Source organism: Motacilla alba, chromosome 1, assembly GCF_015832195.1.
Source record: "Motacilla alba alba isolate MOTALB_02 chromosome 1, Motacilla_alba_V1.0_pri, whole genome shotgun sequence".
Classification (NCBI taxonomy): Eukaryota; Metazoa; Chordata; class Aves; order Passeriformes; family Motacillidae; genus Motacilla; species Motacilla alba.
Window position 1 is genome coordinate 106,900,458 of NC_052016.1, and position 21,314 is coordinate 106,921,771.

General features: G+C 39.1%; 1 protein-coding gene across 6 annotated transcripts in view; it reads left to right on the forward strand.

Annotated features, from left to right (window-relative positions):
• The window catches only part of GLRA2 (glycine receptor alpha 2), a 122,632-nt gene that overhangs the window by 11,301 nt on the left and 90,017 nt on the right, over positions 1-21,314 (forward strand). For 3 of the 6 annotated variants that reach the window (XM_038139992.1, XM_038139956.1, XM_038139974.1), the window contains exons 3-4: positions 13,237-13,304; positions 20,192-20,415. In XM_038139992.1, coding sequence (XP_037995920.1) covers positions 13,237-13,304; positions 20,192-20,415 — 292 coding nt within the window. Of the gene's footprint in view, positions 1-13,236; positions 13,305-13,400; positions 13,469-20,191; positions 20,416-21,314 lie in introns of all 6 variants that reach the window. The other 3 variants (XM_038139965.1, XM_038139982.1, XM_038140002.1) reach the window with 2 other exon arrangements.

Here is a 21,314-nt window from a genome sequence, read left to right on the forward strand (position 1 = left end):
CAGAACTCTAAGATGAAGGGTGCACCATGTATGGCATAAATAGTGACCTGTCAATGTCATAAACGCCAAGTCCATGATTAAAATTCCAAATTTATAGAAATATAAAGGCTCCGTTACTGGAAACTGTGCAAAATCTAAGCCATGCATGCATGAGAGAGAAGTGTAATTCACCAAGCATTCAGTTACTTATGAGGGTTAAAAAAGCAGCCTAGTGGCTTATTTGAACTGTGCCAGCTACCGGCAATCCTCAAGTATTGCCAGGGAATGAAGACATTATGATTACACCTGATACATCAACTCCATGTTAGCATTTCATGAGTCAATAAAAGAAGAAAGCATTTAAAATGGGATTTAAGTGGAATATGAGCCCACAAACAAACCCCATGCCCCCTCTCCAGAAATCTCTGATCCACCTGCTTTGTAACTCTTGGCAGTGCATCATTGTTTTACTTATAGTTTCTCAGATTCTCTCACTTTTGCTCTCAAGTGTGCACAGAAGTGCCCCAGTTTGCTTCACAGAGCACCCACCTCTTTCCTAATCCAAATTTAGACTCTCTGATGAGGCACTGCTCTACCTCCATCTCCCTATAAGGACCAGGCATCTCAGAGACTGCCTTATATTCCACAGGAATAAGATTCCTCTCAGCGTGGATCTGTAATCACTTGACATGCCATGCTGCCACCCCCAAACAAATGGTGTCTTCTGGGTGGCCTGCCATCCTCGACAATACATAGAAGACTTTCTGGCCCAGTTTTCCCTCAGCTTAAAGAGTTCTCCATCTGATCTAAAGGAGCATAAATGATTCTGAGAGGTCTATTTTGAAACAAAGAATTCAAACTTGACTAAGCCAGGAAAAAATTGCAAAGGGAACGTGACTTCTCAACCTTTCAACATAGCTGCTTGTCTGAGAAAGGAGAGCCTTTACTCTTGACCACATGAGATGCACAGGAGTGCCTGTTGTAGCCAGTACACTTCAGGGGCAATGGATGTGACTGCTACAGAAAGTGTTGTAAGGACAGGGTTTGAGAAACAGCACTTCTCTCACATTTCCTGATGATTGCCCCAGCCATTAAGATAGAAGTATTTTTAGCAGTAACCACAGCTGCACTTTAGGATGAATTCCACCTCCTCTGAATAAGAGACAGTGAAAGATCTCCCACCCCATTTACTTAAAAATCCACAGCTTCATAGTCTAAGAGATGCAAGTCAACATCCCTTCAATCTGAGACAGGCATGGAAGCTCTTAGAAAGGATCCTTTCTGCATGAAATCTCTCAATATTTTGTCAGTGGCCACAAAAAAAGATTGTATTTTAGAAGGAAAAACTGAAATTCTTGACTGATTTTTCAGTGTAAGGTTGTATATGCTGACCTGGTTCAGTGGTCTGAGCAGCGGGTCCTGAAGGGAGGTACCTCAAGCCCACTGAGAATCACAGTTTCAGGAGGGCACACAAAGAGCCTGTTGCAGATTACTTCCTCTCTGCAAGCAGAGCCCTGCTGTGCTGAAGCATCATGTACTGCCCCATGGACCACATGGTTCCTCCACAAGGGCCTGGGTACTCTGCACCAAAGCAGCAGCCACTGCAACTCCTGCCTGCCACGGGGCTGAGATTTTTTTGGCTGTAATTAACACTGGACTGTCCAAGGAATCACAGTAGCAGAAAGATGCTTTTCTCCCAAAGCTAATAACCTCTGCCTGTGTATTTCTGTGTCTCCAAAGCCCGGGGCTGCAGAGAAGCAACTGGGCACAGCTGTAACTGTCTGAATTGTGGGCACTCTCCATTAAGGAATGGTAACCAAGTCTAAATTGGTTCGTGCTGTATGAACAAACTCGTTGCTCCTCCATCCCAGGAACACAACTATGGGTTATCTACTTTGCTTTTGTCCTTGGGGAAATATATCTGAGAAAAGGCTAAATGCCTTCCTTAAACTGACATAATTAGTCAGGGAAAACCTAGGATTAGAATTTACCAGATCGATACTCATTGTGTTAGGCTGCCTCTAATGCCTGCATTCCCGATGTGTGCTGTTTTATGTCTGTGTCTCAGGCTATGAAACTACTGTATCAGAATTGCTATTTCTTCTTGCACTGTTTACTATGTCTGATAAAGTATTAGTCCTAAATAATAAGTAAAACAACAGAACAGCTTGCTCAGAAGGCTGCTATAAACTCTCACACTGCAATTTAAATCAGCTGTTGAAGACATGCAGATTACATGCATGGTGCCAAAGCAGGAGCATATGTAAAAATTCCTTTTTCTTTCCAGTTGTGAATTTGCCTGTTGCCTGTGCATAAACACATGTGCATGTGTTTGTGCACAGGCAACAGGAAAATTCCCCCTCATGTTAAACTAAAACAGAGGATGTGTTTACTCCATATAAGTTTCAGGCTGCAGCAATTTTCCTTTCCAGTGATATCCCATCAGATGGAGCAGTCTGAGGTGTTAAAGCCTTTGGTCAGCCTGGTTATAGAAAACATCCAAAAATAAGAATTTGGGAGAATTTTTCAGCTCTTTGGCTTTGTACCTCTGCAAATAATTTTGCACTCTTTGGCTTCATACCCCTGAGAGTTTTGGTTTTTGTCACATTTCAGAGATGTGTTTTGTGTGAGGCAAAGCACACGCAATCTGTTAAAACCAGACTTTAACTCCTTGGTTTTTCAATAAAATAGAAATTTGACTTATCAAAGTTAAATACAGTTAGGGATTGATTCAATTCAGATGAATAAGATTCTCGGTGTAGACGCAGTCTCATTTGGATGACTTTGTAGAAGACCTCTGCTGTTGGTGGTTGAAGCCAGAAAAAGATCATATGCCCTGACCCTGCAACATGGTTTATGTCAGCAGAGCTCTGAGCCTGTGTGAAGGCCGTGTGGTGCTCCTCACAGCAATGCAGTGAACATTCTGCATCAAAGAGCAGATTTGGTATTGATAAAGAAGTAAGGCAGTCAGTTTAGGAGAGGCTTATTTTTTAGGCTGGCAAAGAGTTCTCATTCCCCTCCCATTCTTCCAGTCATTTTATATATACAAAGAGATGACTGAAAAAAAATGCTTGTGAAAGACACCCAAGAAGTATCCTAAGGATTTCTTGCAGCAAAACCACAAATTATTCCTTGTATTTAGGATGTGGGATTCAAGACAGGATATTCCCCAAAGGAAAGGAGATGTGTGATGGAGAGGGATAGGAGGCTGAGTTAAACAAGCAACAGATCAACTGATGGGAGCATTGAAGAGGAGAGTCAGTATGGAGGAATTAATTTCAAAATAATCTTCTGCACACATTGTGTGAAAATGAGTTGAATTGTAAGGAGGTGAAAAATAGAAAATACTTAAAAATAAAAGCAAAATTTTATTTTGTTTGTGCAAGATCTGGTGGGTGTTTGTATCGGTGTCTCTGACCTGTTGCTGATTGACATCTATACCAGCTCCAGACCATTTCTGTTGTCATTTGTCCCTATCACTGAGCCATTCTATTTGTCTAAATCCCATTGTTCACCCGTGTCCCATGTATCATTTGGTGTATAATTCCATATCAGCCATAAATCAATGTCTGCTCTTTAATATTAGTCATCCAACTGCTTTTATAATTCAAGTCCTGCATATGCCTTCAGACAGTAAAACAAGGAGCATTATGAAGAAAAGCTGGTAGAATTGTTAAATAAAGTGAATGTCTGAGGCTCAGAGGAACAAGAAAGGAGTTAAAATGGATTCTGAGTCCTTTCTGTAGCCACAGGGATAAGTATTGTCTAAACCTCTATTTGAGACTATAGCTGCTGACACTTATAGCTGAGCTTCAATTAATTTCTGCAACACAAGATCAGAATCACAGAGAAGAAACAAAGCAAGGCATATTTATAGAAAAATAAATAAAGTAACATTTCTTTTAAAAGAAATATTTTGAAATATGTGCCAAGAAAGAGTAATCAGTTCATTCCGACTTAAAATAGAAACCTAGGTTAGTAGCAAAATTTTAATATTATTATTAATATGTTTCTTTTTTTTTCTTTCATGAAGTATATCTTTCCTTCTACCTTCTCTTTTCAGTGTACATATTTATATCTTGTTGTTCCATGTAGTCTCTTAGATCTCTTAGATGAGTTGTCTACTCTATCTTCATAGAATACTATTAGTAAGATTACCCAGAAGGAATTTTTCTGACCCTATGCTGGAGTGCAGATTTCATGATTTCATGACTGTAGATATAATACCATCTTTTATTTAACCACATTCAGGAGTGTCCCAGGCCTCTGCACAAGTTATGCTGCTCACATGCCAATCAGCAGGGAAGAGCTCTGTTTTCATTAATGCAGAGCAACTGAGCAGTTTCTCAGGATCAGGTGTGAGGAGCATCTCTGCTGAGAGCCACTTCAGTGAGCACTGTTTTGTGACAGGAAGAGAAATAGATGTCCAGATCTTTTCATGTCAGAAGAAAAGCAAACAATTCCTTTTGCCCAAATGCTGTCCATTGCTCTATTGCATTGGAAGAAGGAAAACTTTAGAAAGAGATGCCTTGCAAAGAGGTGCTTGTCATGACTTGGAAATTTGAAAGATTGATGAAAAGCTCAGAGAAAGAAAAACAATTTGATGGACATAAGAAAGATTAAAGGATTGATTTGAATATTCTCAAAGTTGACATAAATTTGAAATAACTTTGCACTCTAATCTTGTACTTCCAGTGGGAAATTTCCAGATGTAAGATTTCTGATTCACTGTTTTTTAGACTTATTTCCACCGTTTCATTTGCACATGGAACATTTTAGCTCCGCGAGTGGCTGCACTCATTTCCAAGTGTTGCTGAGGGTTGTGTAGAAATATCTGAGTGAGCTTTCAAGTGATTTGCTCAGAGATGTGCTGGACAACTCTGCAGTGCTACAGAGCTCAGCAGGAGCTATAAGGTCTGGGGTTAATGGCCTCCAGTGAATTTCAGCCTGCCATGACTACATTGGTACCATCCCTCAAACTCCCTAGGTGCAAGCCAGCTCCAGCACATTTATACCATCTATTGTGACTGCTGGGGCTGAGTATTCTCTGTAGACTAGCTCAGGTTGGCTGGGTAAATCAGGAGCATGTCAACTGTTTAACGGGTTTTTCTTTTCTGTACTCCTGGTTTGTGAAGCGAAATGAAATAGCGCCCGAAAATTGTTCTTGTTCAGTGTCTATTAGATAACCTGTGTGGATATATCCCACTGTAACCCAGAGCTGACAGTAATGTATGTTTCTGTTATCAGCCTCAGCAGAAGGAGTCAGGGAAGAATGAACACATCATATGGACTATCCTGTAATGCCAAATGCAGAACTGAAGAGGCTTTACAGAGTGAGACTTACCTTCCCCTGCCAGAACTGGGTCTATGGACAAAAGCATTCACTGAATGTGAAGCATGCCAATCCAACAATTTTCACAAGAGCTTTAAGGCACAAAAAAAGTACATCTTAGCAGGGATTCTCCTTCCTTGAAATGTTGATAGGATTTTACCAGCATGACTCCAGTTACATTCAGCAATAGTCCCACAGCTGAAAACTCACATACGACTTCAGGAATTGACTATTCACTGTTTGAGCTCAAGCTGTGTCAATGTATATATATAGAGATGGCTTTAGCAGTACTTACTCCAGAGAATTTTCTTTCTGTGACTCTTCCTGTGATCACCTGTACCTGACAATCACTGAAGTATTTGTCTTGGGAGGCCTCAGTGGTATTTTGCTGAAGAGATTTCAATTCTGCAATATCACATGCCCTTTTTAAATCCAGGTCATCTCATAGGGCCACATTCTTGCTTAGATGCTTTCTCAAGCAAGTGAAGGGAAGCAGCTTAAATCTTGATGTAAGAGTGGAGTTCTCTTTTTGTTTGTTTGTTCATATATATTTGCATATGCACTTCTGGAATAGGCAGCTGGAACTAGGGAAAAAACTGTACTTTCTGCTGTCATGCTTTCCTGCTGATTCCATCCAGCATTGCCTCTATAGCTCACTTGCTATGGGTAGGGTATGGCGTATCTCCCCCAATCTGAAAGATACCATTTATAAAAATGGTATAAAATGGTATAAAAATTGATCACATGTATTTCTCAGACACTTGGTAATTCTTGGACTGAGTGATAGCGATAGGAATGAGAGTCCTAAAAAGATTTTAGACACCTAAAGATCTCTCCAGGCTTTTCTCTAATTCTGTAAGTGCTTTTGTGACTCTTAGCCTCAGTCTGTTGGTCATAAATATATATTGATTACACAAAATATGATTCTGAGTCTTGAATGCAACAGTAAGCACCCAAACTCATTGCCATATTCCTACCAGGGCAAATGGCATGCTCAGCAAGCTAAGTTATTATATATGACAGATGAACTTTCAGAGGATGTTGGTTTTAGCTTGATGAAGCAGAACAATAATTTTTTTCTTTATTTGAGTTTACCAGCAAATTGAATCAGTGCAAAATAGCATACAATTACTGCATTTCTTGAGAACTCTGGCCTTACAGATTTTTGGGTTTGATTTGATAGGTTGCTTTTTTTTGTTGGTTGTTGAGTAGTTTTGGTTTTTTTCTTTGTGTTTTTGTGGGTTTTGGTGGGTTTTTTGTTATTGTTCTGGTGGTTTTTATTTTTTTTTTTTTAATTTAGAGGTGGTTTTGCTTGTTTATTTAGTAGGTATTATAATGAATTAATAATAAGTGATGTACATTTAATAATCCACATTGGATTGTGTTGAACATTTCTAAGGAAGAAGGAATTCTGTGTTTACTGAGGATGATTATACTTCGGCAGTCAAGGTGATGAACTTGACAGAAAAGCCATAGAAAGACAACCTCATAGAAGAAAGGCATCACCACCCAGCAAAAAAATGTCACCTTAATTTGTCAGCCTTAGGGTGACTATGTTGTCCTGGTGCTGTTAATTTTGCCTCCTGTGACTGAGCTGTTAAGACCCTAATGGGAGGATGATGTTTAAATAGAGGAAAAGATTGGTTTTGCCCAAAGGCAAAATGATAGGGAAAGAGAAAATCTTACCTAGGTGCTTGCAAAAAAAGCTACCTGTGGTCTGCCTCCTGATTTCTTACTATAACCTTGAGCAAACTCATTAAATTGTGTGAATTTTCTCATCATGGTTTGCACTACACATTATATGGGCCCTTGGAAACAAGTGTGCAGCTGCACTTCTTCTGGGGTAGCTGCGGTATCCTTACGTCTCAGAGGAACCTTTTCACTGCATAAAGGCCACCTTTGTCTCCCTGGCCCAGCACCCATGGTCACTGGCCACAGGACTGGCTGAGCTGCCTTTGATAGCTCTTCTGCAGTCGTTCTCCTGTGTGCTACACTCTGAGCACGGAAGGAGCTAGGATGATGAACAGCTTGTCCCTGTCTAATGACCATGGCCAGCTAAGGTGTCCCAGCAGCAGTTTATCCTTGTCTGACTTACAGGGATGTGCCTGCAGGGCCATGGAGAGGTGAGCTCTTGAAGCAGTAACTCATGCACCCGTAGTACTGCAGCTGCAGCAGCAGAGGCCTCCAGAGGAGTTAGCTCAGTTTCAGGTCTCACGAGGACTCTGATGCATGTTGGAGGCTGTTCAGTTTGGTTGGGGATATATGGTTTCTTAAACCCCAGCTGTCTCCAGAGCTTGCATTTAAAAAAACATCTCCAATAAGTTCCTCTATCCTCCCCTGCTGTCCTAGGATGTGTGTTTCTGGTGCTCAGGTCAGCATGTGGGTCTTTGTCCTGCCACCATCGACATTTTGATCACCTCCCTTGTTTGAGCTCTGACCTGAAATCCCTATCCTACAGACAATGGGATTCTCTGTCCCTAGTGGGATCACTGCCTCCCCATTTAGCCCCTTGGTTCTGTTCCTGGATTCCTGCTTTACCTTCAAACTCAGGTGGGATTGATTTTAGTCTTTTCAAATAGGCCTGATTATCCTGCTCTCCATGGTAAGGGGAGAAGGGAGGTTTGGCTCAGCTTTCTCCTCTGTATCTACAAAATAAATAATTTGAGATAGTGAGAAAAAAACCTCTGCATTGGCACAGAGTCTAATTGAGGAGGTAGACCAGAAAACATTACATATAGAAAAAGATACAAGATCCTTCACAGATCTGTAAATATCTTGCCAATATTTCCACTGTCATTCAATAGGGTTGTTCTGCCTCGTTGTCTTTTATTTTTGCTTCCACATGTCTCTGCGTTGCTCTCAATTCTTTATGTGTACTGTATTTTAGTTTGCCTTACAAAATCCCTTAATAAATACACTTATCAAAGAAAATTGGCAAGTGCATAGGTATCATTTTAAATCTCTTGTGTGATTATAATATTCCCTTCCCACTAAGGACAATTTAGCTATATGGTTGGAATTATTGTGAAGAGAAAAGTCTGCCAGGTGCAACCTGGAAACTCTACACCAAAAATGACAAGAGTTGGGATGAACTTGAGGACGCAGAAATGATTAGATGCAGTTAGGATCATCTCCAGGGAAAGAGTACAAGTGAATCTTCTCAAGAATGTACCAAATGAAGCAAGATTTGTGACCGTGGGCTATCAATACTGAGGAATATTTAGCTGAGGCTGGAGTTAGGAGCTGGATAGGGCTCGAATGTATTCCTCTCAGCACTCATCATTCCATATGGGGACTGTTCCACACATTAGGATGGATTCACCTCCTCTGGCAGCTGATAAAGAAAAGATTCATCCTTTAGCCAGATGGCAATAAGATCACAGACACCTTGGGTACAGGAGTTTTGAGGCAACATGCCACAGCACATTCAGGGAAATATTCCGTGTATTCTGGTTTCTTGTGGGTAAGGTTGAGAAGATGAGTGCCAGGGACTTTCTGTAAGGGTTAAGTGCCCCAAAGTCACAGGAGGTGTGTGACACATTCTAATGTCAGAGTTTTTCAAGACAGCAGTGTATCAGAGAGCCCTGCTGACTGGCAGCAGCAGCAGTAGCAGCTCCAGCCCCTCTGGGGAAGCAGAGGAAAGGGAGCTGCAGGGAACAGAAGCAATATCTGAGCTGTTTATCAGAATACCAGACATGTACTTTCTGGTTGATTTGAGCATTAGCTGCCCGGTTTAGGCTTGGTTTGGTGTTTTTTTTTTACCTGAGTCCTCTTGAGAAACATTTTCCTTATGACTCAAAAACCACTTTGATTATCTGGAATGTGCCTGAAAGGCACCTGGACTGTTATCTTGTTGCACTGGAAGTGACAAAAGGAAAACTAGGGGGAGAAAAGGATTGAGTTATAAAGTATACTTTGATTAATTTTTTGTAGGTAATGTCAACTCTTTTTAGATTTTAGGCAGTAAAGTAAAATTAATTATTTCCTTTGCCTTTGAAGATTTTTAGATTGTGTCTGAAACCTTGGCTATGCTTCATGGAAGTTTGCTGCTTTCATTTTAATTGAACTATTAGATTAGAAAAATCTTATAGGATGAAGTGTGTTTTAGCTTACCATTACCCCTTGTCCTACCACAGAATGCTCCCACTGAAAAATTTATTCCCATCTTTCTTACAGGCTGCTTTAAGTATTGAAAAGTCACAATAGGATGTCCCTGGGACCTTCTCTTCTCCAGGCTGAACAAATTTTACACACCTTTCCAATTCCCAGAGCAGGATGTTGTAGGTGATTGTGTCAAAGGCCTTACAGAAGTCCAGATAAATGACATCAGTATCCTTCCCTTGACCACTGATGTAGTCACTTCTACCATAGAAGACCACTCCATTGGTCAGGCAGGATGTGTCCTTGTTGAAGCCGTGCTGGCTGTCCCAAATCACCTCCCTGTCCTCCACGTGCCTTAGCACAGGTCCTAGGAGGATCTGTGATCTTCAAAAGCACAGAGGTCAGGCTAAGAGGTCAGTAGTTCCCAGGGTCCCCCTTTTTCCCATCTTAAAAATGGGTGCAATGTTTCCCTTTTGCAGTCACCAAGAGCTTCACCTGATTGCCATGGCTTTTCAAATGTCATGGAGAGTAACTCGATAACTACATCAGTCAATTCCCTCAAGAATAGGATGCACCTAATCAGGTCCTGATTTATATTCAAGTTCCTCAGGTGAAGAAAATATTTATATTTATATTCAGGTTCCTCAGGTGAGGAAAAAACCTGATCTCTGTTTTTTTACAGAGTTTACTGAGTTCTTATAGTTCTTACAGTGTTCCACTTCTACCAGCAGAAGGCAAGTAAAAGACTTAACTGTAATTAAGTGCGGAAACGGAGGGAGGTATTTCCTTTATTGTAAAATACAGTGCTCTGGCATGTACCTACTCCTGCACATCTGGACTGCAGTCTGTGATGTGGCAGCATATTTCCTAACATACATAAGCCATGTTTTCCTAACACAGTTAGCATGTGTACTCTGTTCTGCTGGCACTCAGGAGCTGGAACTGTGATGCTCACATGATGGTGGCCTTTGCAAGACAACAGATGTGAGCCTCCTTCTCCATAGTTTTTACCATCAAGAATGGTCTTTAGGAATCCCATGCTACTGAGACCTGTAAAAAAGTCCAAATCAATAAAAACTTAGTGATGATGAACTGGGCTACAGAGCACTTAGGCAAACTGGACACAGATGGGTCCATGAGACCACATGGGAAACACCCACAAGTGCTTAGCATAGCTGTGGAAGCTGGGTGGTTGCATTCTTAATTATCTTTAAAAGGTCATAGCAACTGGTGAAGGCTCCTAATCATGTGGGGAAAAAATATCACTCCTACCTCTAAGAAAGAGAAGGAGGAGAATACAGGAGTTACAGGCTGGCCAGCCTTACCTCGAATCCTGGAGCAAATCCTCTTGGAGCCATTTCCAGTCACCAGGAAGGTGACTGGTTGTAGCCAACATGGATTTCTGAATGGGAAATCATTCCTTGGAATGCTTGGAATAGCCTTCTGTGATGACTTTAAAGGCTTAATCAGGGCAGAGCAGTGTATAGCTAGCTTTAGCAAGGCTTTTTTATTCTCTCACAACATGGAACAGACTATTGGAACAGACCAGCTAAATGGGCATGGAAAACTGACTGAATTGCAGTGCTCAAAGGGCTGGTGGCCAGTCACTACTGTTGTACTACTGGCTCAGATACTGGGTTAGTACTGTTTAACATCTTCGTTAATTCCCTGGATGATGGGACATGGTGCACCCTCAACTAATTTGCAGGAGATAGAAAACTGGGAGGAATGGCTGATGCCCTAGAGAGTTTCCTGATATTCAGAGGGACAAGGAAAAGCTGCAGAAATGGGCCAACAGGACCTCACTGTGTTCAGGAAAGGGAACGCAGTCCTGTGACTTGGAAGGAACAATCTGGGAAATGCCCAGCTGGAATGCAGATTTGCAGAAAAGGCCGTGGGGCTCCTGGTGGGCACCAAGTTGAACATGAGCCAGCAATGTGCCCCTGCAGCAAAGGCTGCCAAGGGACCCTTGGGCTGCATCAGGCAGAGCATGGCCAGCAGGCTGAGGGAAAGTATCCTTTGCTCTGCTCAGAACTGGCGAGACACACCTGGAGTGCTGAGCCCAGCTCTGGGCTCCCCAGTATGAGAGAGACATGGACGTATTGCTATGGGCCCAGCAAAATGTTATGAAGGTCGTTAAAAGAGGGGAGGATCTGTCATACAAGCAGAGGCTGAGATTGCTGAGGCCACTCAGGCTGGGGAAAAATGGTCCTGGGGAATGTCATGTGTTTGAACAACTGATGAAGAGTAAGAAAAGAAAAGGTAGCCAGATTCTTCTCAGTGGTGTTCAATTACAGGAAGAGAGGCAGTGGGCACAAGCTGAACCCATGAAATTGCACTTAAACATAAGAGAAGCATTTTGCTGTGAGGGTGACTGCACTCTGGCACAGGTTGCCTAGAGAATCTGTGGAGTGTCCATCTCTGGGTATATTCAGAGTCTGAATGTGGCACAGTCCTTCTCTAGCTGATCTTGCTCTGGGACAAGATGGACTATGGGGAATGGGTGAACTCCAGAGGTTCCTTCCACCTTTGATGAAACAGTGACTCAGTACGTCTGGATGTAGAGAAACACCTTGTTCAAGGTGCCTAGCTAGTAGAAATACCACCAATTCAAAGGAACAAAAATGATAATATGGAGGGAAAATAGCAGACTATTTGGATTGGTTTTGACTTGGTATTGGGAATGAAAACACATTTGCAAAATAAAAAGGAAGTAAAAAGGAAGTTGTAAAAATAATTCTTGTAAAAAACCTGAGTTGAACAGCACAACTCATTGGAATTTAACAGCCTCAAAACATGTTACTGTTGTGGTTTTTATTCCCAAAACCAACATGATTGTTTCCTTTAAGGTGGGTAGTTAGCACTCAGGAAGTTGACAATGGACTCATTAGTTTATTCCATTCTATGAAAAAGAAAGTAATAATGTTTCCATCTTTTGTAAATAAATTTCAGACCTGAATTATAAACCAGCTGGGGATATTGATATTCTCTGCACTGACATTTTTTCATTTATAAGGAATATGATGTGATTAAAATAGTAATGGCAAAAGAAAGAAGAAAGTAATTGATACTCAATGCTTGTACCAACTTCTGTGTCACTGAAATTCAGGCCTTTAGCATGAATCCTTTTTTATTCTGTTGAGAACCCCTGTTTATTTTGTCACACCTAAAAAATCAAGAAGGCTAATAGGCAACTAATTAAATATTAAGTCCCCATTTATTCTGCCACACGTCAGTGACTGCTGAATAACAGCAAAGGTGGTGGGAGGGAAGAGAATACAAATAGCTGTTTGATGAAAGCTATCTGTTCAAGCCAGAACAGATATTGTTAAAATATTTGGTTAAGGCAAGCCAGACACTTCCAGATCAGGTGCACGAAGATCTGCTTGTGGACTGGAGTCAATGTGAAAAGTTTCCCTTGCTAGGAATTTTAGTGGCAAATGTTTGCCTACGGAGTGCAGTAAATGTGGAGAGGTAACCTTTTAAGTTCTGGATGAAGGGAGAAGGGACAGAGGAGTGGTTGCAGTGCTGAAGTAAATTCTGCGCTGGTACTGTGGGTAAGAAAAAAGCCCTCACTCAACTCTCTTGTCAATCTCTAAATGCAAGGATGTAGTGCTGTGTGTTTATATAACAACTTCCAATGAAACTAGGTTAAATAAATTAGTGCTGATAATGCTTTTCTTTTGATCAAAATTTACATGAGCTGTTTGGGAAAACTCACTTTCTACTTGTTTTCAGCCACATCTGTACCAGATTGTACGGAGGCTGAGGGATCTGTACTTTTGTTTCAATGTGTATTGCAACATTTTTATTGCATTCCACAGGTCCTCCAGTAAACGTTACTTGCAATATTTTTATCAACAGTTTTGGATCAGTCACAGAAACCACAATGGTAAGTGCTATGATGCCATTGGCAAGAGAACAACAATACGTAACATATGTCATGAACACAACCTGTCAATTTTTCTATTTATTGTTCAACTTGCAGGTCCTCCTGTAAATGTTACCTGCAACATATTTATCAACAGCTTTGGTTCAATAGCAGAAACTACAATGGTGAGTGGGACTGATCATTGAAGCCATCTTGTGAAGGAGTGGGATGTGATGTAGAATAGAGAAGCTCAGGATGTGGGGGCATTCACTAAGTTATGAAGCTACTAAAAACCTACTAAAAACCTGAGTAAAAATAAAATAAAATAAAATAAAATAAAATAAAATAAAATAAAATAAAATAAAATAAAATAAAATAATATAACTATATAACTATATATATATATATATATACAAAAATATATAAAAAATTAAACTCACCTATCAAGTCTAAACACACCTGCATAGGGACTGACTGCACCACAGTCTGCAGTGACTGTGATGGCAGCAAATACAGGTGTGTGCAAACCTGCATTCTCAGGTTTCACTGGCTCTGAACAGGCAGAGGAACAGCTGGAGCTCAGCTGTGGGTTTCCCTGCCAAGTGCACCATATTTGAGTGTGCTTTCCACCACATGCTGAATCACCTGCTGCTGCAGAAAATGGTCTTGTTTAACTGAGATAGATCTCTGTGAATTGCAGCCACATCAGTCACAGAAGGAAGTGTAAAACTTGAGTCAAATGACTAGAACACGTGGGTATAAGACTTAGGTGTTTTGAGGTTAAATTAGTACTAGGAAATGATGGGATTCCACCTGACTGAAATTTGTATTTTGACTAATGCAAGGATCACAGTCAAAAAACAGTCATAGTTTCATTTAAAAATTGGAAAATATAGTATAAACAAAATCAAGCTAAGAAAAAAGGAAAATTTAAATTTTCATCCAAAGTTTTAAAAAAAATTTTAGTCTAGAAGTCTATCAGTCTGTTATCTTTTTTTCAATATTTGCTAAGAAAAATTTTTTAAAAATCTGATTCCATTTAAAAAGATGCTGAGTTTTTAAATCTTTTTCAAAAGCGAATAAAAAAGATCTGTTTTTTTATTCAAACCTACATACACCTGACCATGGGGGTTATCCACAGAGATATTTTTGGACAGATTTATAATAATACTGTGGTAAACCTATAATATTTATCAGGTGCTCGTATCTATGGCACTTTTGAAGAAATTGCAGTGTAGTTTCACAGCTGTTTTCCGGTGATTCCTACACAGCATCCAGGTTTTTCTGGATTTGCTGAAGCCAGAGGCAATAAATGTGCTTGGCTTCCTGTAGGACTGAGAACTTTGTAATTAATAATGAACTTGCTGCCCACTTGAAGTAAAACAAAAAAGTGGATTTTTTGTAAGATGGAATAGACACTGCCTTGCAGGCCTTGCATTATCAAGGAAGACAAGGTCTTTTTAGCCTGACTTATGTATTCTGTTTAATATTAATTTAGATTCAACTGTAACTCATGCAATCATTTTAGTAAGTGGTGATTAAAGAATGTAGGAACACAAATCTGCTCCTAAACAATTTTATTTAAAAAAAAACCACCTTGTTGTTTAATGTTTTCTAGAGATAAAAGGCAAGTTATTGCTAGGCTGGGTTGCTTTCTTTAACTACGAAGACTTTGCTATAAATGACAAGCTGTAACATACAGAGCTCTAAAACAGACAGATAAGCTAATACTTTAGACTATGTATCTGTAATATTTTAAAAACACCTTAAAAAAAGCTAAAATCAGTTTTAAAATGACAGGGAAATAAACATATCAGGATGTAGCATAATTATCAACAGACTTAATTTTCTTTTTTTTGGAAAACATAAACTGTTTTCCTGTGTTTTGGGGATTCTGAGAAGATAGCTGTGTATGTAGCATTTTTACCCAGCCATGTCTGTTGATCCTAGCGTGTAGAGACATCAGCATAGCATTAAGTAGCAGAAATCCTGCACGTCACTAGCTTTACAAGATGGCATTCAATGAAAATATTTGCACGACCCAATGCTGATTGCATTAATTAGACTCCTTCATTGCTTTGATTAAATCCCCTCATTGCATTTTACCTTCTATCAAATATGTTAATGTGTACCTTTCCAATGTTCATTAACACATTTTGCTGAAAACAGCCAAACATTCAAGTAGACAAAAACGAAGACTATTGGCTTTCTTATTTTGCTTTGTGCATTGTATCTGCTGAAAGTGTGGAAAGATCCTCTAAGATGCTGTTCACTTATTTGATATTGATTTTCTTAATGTTGTCACTTCTTTAATGACTATTGTGACTAGCTTTAGGAGTCTGCTCTGAGAGGCAGACATCAATTGCTGTTCCAGCTACTTTGCTTTTCTGAAATAGATATAATCGTGTGGTAAAATTGTTGGCATCCCTTGTGATAAATAACAAGTTTGTTTGACTCCTAGGAATCATTTTTCCCTATAAAAAGCTCTTGATGGTTTTGACATAAAACTAAATGATTCATTTAAAAGCCTGGATTGCAGATTCAATAGAGACCCTCCTGTCTCAGAGGAGAGGAATGCTTAGTGAAACCATGTGCATACACTGAAGGGACATTATCAGAATATACCTTGGACCATCTACAGCAGTTAGTTGGGAACTTGGAATATGAAAACTTGCTCAGGGAAGCTTTCAGGAGGAGAAATTAACATGGCAAACAGGATTACAGTCCCAGAACCTACTAATTTCAGTAACATTATCAGGAGTAGTTTCTGTCCTCTGATTAAGACACACAGCACAGGATAAAATTCCTCCCTATGTGAAAGACCAGCACAACTGCAATGTCCAGCACACTCTTCTAAAAATGAAAAGCTTACATTAAGAAATAAACCTGGGATTTTATGCTGATTCAGATGGATGAATTCCATAGACTCTTCACAAGTTTTATTCCCAAAAGATCTAGAGAAACAAAATGCAGATGTAACTGTCTTTCTGCTCTATTATGCACATATGGGACAGTATCCCAATGGATTACTTTTCCTGCAAAAGAAATATTTTTCTTCCCTATTAAATGACATATATTATACCAAAATGAAAAGGGTAAAAAAAAGGCCAGAGTCAGGATTATAAAGTTGAAAATTTTCTTTGATTTGTCTTTAATTTAAGCCCTAACTTGCAAAGAAAGAGAAAAAGATTTTTCTGAATAACTTCACTGAATAAAGCAGTTATGAGGGTAAACTGTGTATCTATTTTTGGAAGTATTTACACATGCAGTATTCAGAAAATTCACTGTACAGCATGACTGCAGTTGAGTTACACAGATGAGTAATCTACATCAGCCTGGGCAGCGTCCCAAAGAATTCAGATGTTCAGTGTTCCTAATGACCAGGATTTTTTAGCTATCAGCTGTAGGAGAAGTTACAAGTGGTTTGTACATTGAAAAGCTAATTGTTAATTACAGAAATGACTAACTGTGAGGACATTCTTATTGTTGCTGTGCCCTATAATCAATGACACTATGCAGCAGGTTCTCTGTTAGGGTAAATGATCCAAACTCCAGTTGTGTTTTGAGTACTTATGTTAGCAAAAAAAAATGCCATTTCTTAATTTTAAAAGCTTTGCTGTGGCTGGCTGTATGATACTATCTCCCATTTAGAGGGGAAAAACACATAATTACAAATAAGCTCATTAGATCCTGATTAATTCACATGTATACTTTTAACTAAATAAAAGGCTTCCACTGAAGCCATTGAGGACACTCTGCATGCTTATACTCATTGGTAGCCAAGTGCTTTGGCTGTTGCATGGCCTTGGAATAGGTCATCAAACCACTGCCTTTCAGTTAGCATTTATCTTCAGGATTTAGAGAAAGAGTAGTCTTTTTGGCAAACCCCTGCTATTCACGGAAGACCAGCTAAGTCTGCTGCTTGTTTCAGACTCCCAACTCAGCTCCTGGGCAATCCCTGCTGTTGGAGGGGAAGCTGGGAGGAAAGCTCAGACCTAAGACAAATGCTGGTTCAGAGACAGAAAGTAGCACTGAGCAGAGCAGGGGGCTCCCCCTGCACTCCTCCTGCCGCAGCAGTGCCTGAGGCCAAAGGGATCCAGGGCTTTGCTCAGTGAATCTGGATTTAGATTTGCTGAAATATTATATCTATCTACATTCCTATAATACAGACTAAGTATATCAGTGGATCAAGTCCCTAAATCTTCAGATAGAGCTACTAAATCTAATCAGATTAATATTCTTTCAGTATGTTTGTATTGCTGCGAGCTTATGGCTTGAGAACAGAGGAAAACTGTTTATCTGAGTTGCCTTGAGCTACTGCTGACACTGGTAGTGCATCTGAGATTGAATCTTCAGGTCCACACTCCTTGTTCAGAGTGGTGGTGCTGTCAGAAAGAATTTGCAGAGTAGGTGTACTTGTGGTTGTGTAGGAGTGCTTTACTACAGCACGCCCACTTCTACCCTCAGGACCTCACCAAATACACACTGTAGTGTGCCTCAAGTCCATGTTGTTCTACTATTCTCAAGAGAATTTTCCTTCAAAACATAGTTACAGTGGTAGCTCAGAAAAAGCAAATTCAAAATTCTGCACATGATTGGGTCTGGCTGTGTAAACACACATCCCTCTCTACTGCTTGTACAGCGAGAATAGGAGGAATAAAAATAATGCTGTTCTTGTGATGTGCATGTTATATTTACACTTTTATTTCTCATTAAAATATCTACACAGATATATGCAAAGCCTATCAGATGTAAACAAAGGTTTCAGTTCTGTAATGCTTCTAACAACAAAGCTTGCAGAGGGAAAGCATTTTTAATTGTATTGGTGTGATGACTGATACATTTATGAAGGGACATATTAAAAAATATAGGGTAATCTTATTGTCACTATTTATGATTTTGGTATAATATATATTATCATATGCAATCTCTGCTATGAAAAAAGATTTTCCAGACTTTTTTTTTATTATCTAAATCATCAAGCACTGAAGTTCATCAAAGGAATTTTTTAGATATTTCTGTATAATTTACTGATCTGACTTATTTATAATTTCTATGTCATGGGGAAAATATCCCTCTGTTTTCCAAACACGTCATTATATATCATATCACAGTGAAGAATTAAAGCCAGTCTCACAACTAGTTGTAGCAATTTTATTCTATCAGCAGTTGCCCCTGCCTTCTTTTCTTCAGAATTTGAATTAGTGCATTCTGGATTTATAACTAAAGCTGTCCCATATAAACACTGAGACTCATATATACTTAAAGAAAAATATAAGCTTAAAGACACATTATAAACATAAGAAACTTGCAGTTTCTAAGACCAAGAAATAAGGGATAGTATGATTATGGATGGTGTATCCTCACAAGATGTGATGACATTTTATAAGCTCAAAACTGCAAGAAGCTATTTGATATTTAAATGTCTGAAACAAGAACATCATAAAAAGTACAATGACTTGTGAAAAACAGATACAGGCTTTTGTAAGTATCTTTAATAAATACTATTCTTGAGGTCTCTCTCAGGTCTGTCTTGCTCTGATTACTCAACACTCCTGTTTGGAATCACATCTACCCAAGAGCAAAATGAATATGAAAAACAAAGAAAGAAAAGTTATTCACCTACTGAGATTGTAAAGCATCTTCCCATTGGGTTCAAAATCTGCATGAGTTTGGATGTCAGAAATATTCTGTCAGGGCAGCAGCACAACTCACAACCACCCCATGGAGCAAAAGGGGCGAAAACTGAAGCTCGGAGGGCTCGTCCACAGAGCCTGCATATTGGGCAAGCTGCTTTCTGCAGCTCTGATCAGAGTGACAATATTTATCTACATTTCAAGGGTGATAACTTCTTTCCTATGCAGTTCAGGTACCTGACTAAAACCCAGGCAGCTCATACATTTTCCAAGTCAAAAGCACAGTGTTGCCATTTTAATGTGCAGCTGAAAATCCTAAATGTTAATGCTTTGTAGTGTCAGCAGAATTATTTGATAAAGCATTCCTTCAGATAATATAATAAATACAAATATTATTAAATATTGTTTTTTAGAGGAAGAGTAGATGGTATTTCTAAGAGAGTGTTCACAAACAAATTAAAAATGGTAATTTCAGAGAGATGAAGATCTTATTGCTGACTTTGGAAAGCTGGGATAAGGAGAGTAAGCATTTGTTTCTTTCCACTCCCTGCGGAGAGTTTAGAACCTGGAATCTCTTTTTGCACTCCCCTTTAATAACCAGTTCTTGACACAATGTTAATGTTGGTTCTAAATGAACCTCTGAGTAATTGCTGCCTTTCCCAGTTGTGACTAGCAGACCACCAAGCAGAAGAATACAATCAGGCCAATTTTAATGGGATGCAGACAGGGAGCAGTAAATGGAGGAACATACACAGAAGGGATGCAGTAAATAGGAAAAGGAAACAAGTAGTAAATAAGACGTGGTGATTTAATTTCTCCTATACAATTTTGGCTTCACAGGAATTAAAAACTATTCATGAGTACATTAGATATAAATTATTTACATATTAGAATAAATTTATTTAAATTTGTAATTTTGTAGCATCTTTGATGAAATTGTATATATTTAGCTGCCACGCTTTCTGAATTTACAAATATCTCTTAGGTAATCCACAACACTTGAAATAGGGTTACATTCAATTGTGGAGATTGCAGTTAATATTTTTCTCATCACTGGAGGAATTTTGATTTGGAAGATGTACCAGTTGTGCTTGTTGGGTTCAATGCAGCACTTTGACAACTTTATTTTCAAATGAGCACTCTGATGTCCAAAGGATAACACAAATGTCTGCTGTAATGCTGGTACTGCAGTATATCTAAGAACATAAAGCAAGCTAAAGTGGGCTTCCAGTTTTGGTGGCTTAGTAACCTGTTTACATGGCATTTCTGTAGGACTACAGAGTGAACATTTTTTTGAGGCAGCAGTGGAATGACTCACGTCTGGCTTACAGCGAATATCCTGATGATTCCCTGGATTTGGATCCCTCTATGTTGGATTCTATTTGGAAACCAGATTTATTCTTTGCCAATGAGAAGGGAGCAAATTTCCATGATGTCACAACAGACAACAAGCTGCTGAGGATTTCTAAAACTGGAAAGGTGTTGTACAGTATCAGGTAAACCAGTTAATTTTATTTTTTTTCTCTTCATCCCTTTCTTTCCCTCTCTGTTTTTCTGGATGCAATGTAGATGTTTAATTTTTTGTTTAATTTTTTTTGTCCCATGTGTACAACTAAAATAAGACTTAGTAATAGCAGGGTGGAAGGAAAATTTGCCTATGTTTCTTTGCTAACGATTAACTTTTTGCAAAATAGGGGCACAGCAGTACTTCTTGGTCTTGTTGAAAACTTGAGGCTGTCTAGAACTTTAATGGAATGCCTCAGTAATTCCCATTAGCATTAGCTCAAGTGACTCCTCTTGCAAAGAGGAAAACATCTCTTCAGCAGTCTGTGTGTTGCAATTTAAAAGTAAAGGGGAATATTAATTTAAATGACTGCTCAACACTTTAAGTAAAAACATGCTTGAAATGCAACAAATTTGACATCCAAGTCATTGGTTAATTGAATGTATCTAGTCACATTAAAAAAAACCAAACTCCTGGAACTATGGAAAGCATTTGTTTTTAGTACTAAGAGCACTGAAGTGTGTGTCATGTGACTAGCTTTAGCTGAATTAATAAACACTGACAAAATATGACTTGATATGACCTGATGAAACAGGACATAAGCAGAAAAACAAAATTGCATTCCACAGACATAAATAGCAGCAAACAACCTGCAGTATTCATTTGACATTCAGCTTACTGGGAGACATTAATTGCTTAATAGAGGGAGCCAAAGATGCAAAATACTCTATTATCACTCTTAGGATTGTTTAAAATGAAGTAATAATGGGAGTTTTTTTCTTCCTGGGGATGCTTCTTGATTTTTTTCCTTTCTTGCATTGTGGAAAGTAAACATGATAGTATTTGTTTAACAGGTTGATTAGTGAATTTGCTCATCTGTAAAGCAGATTT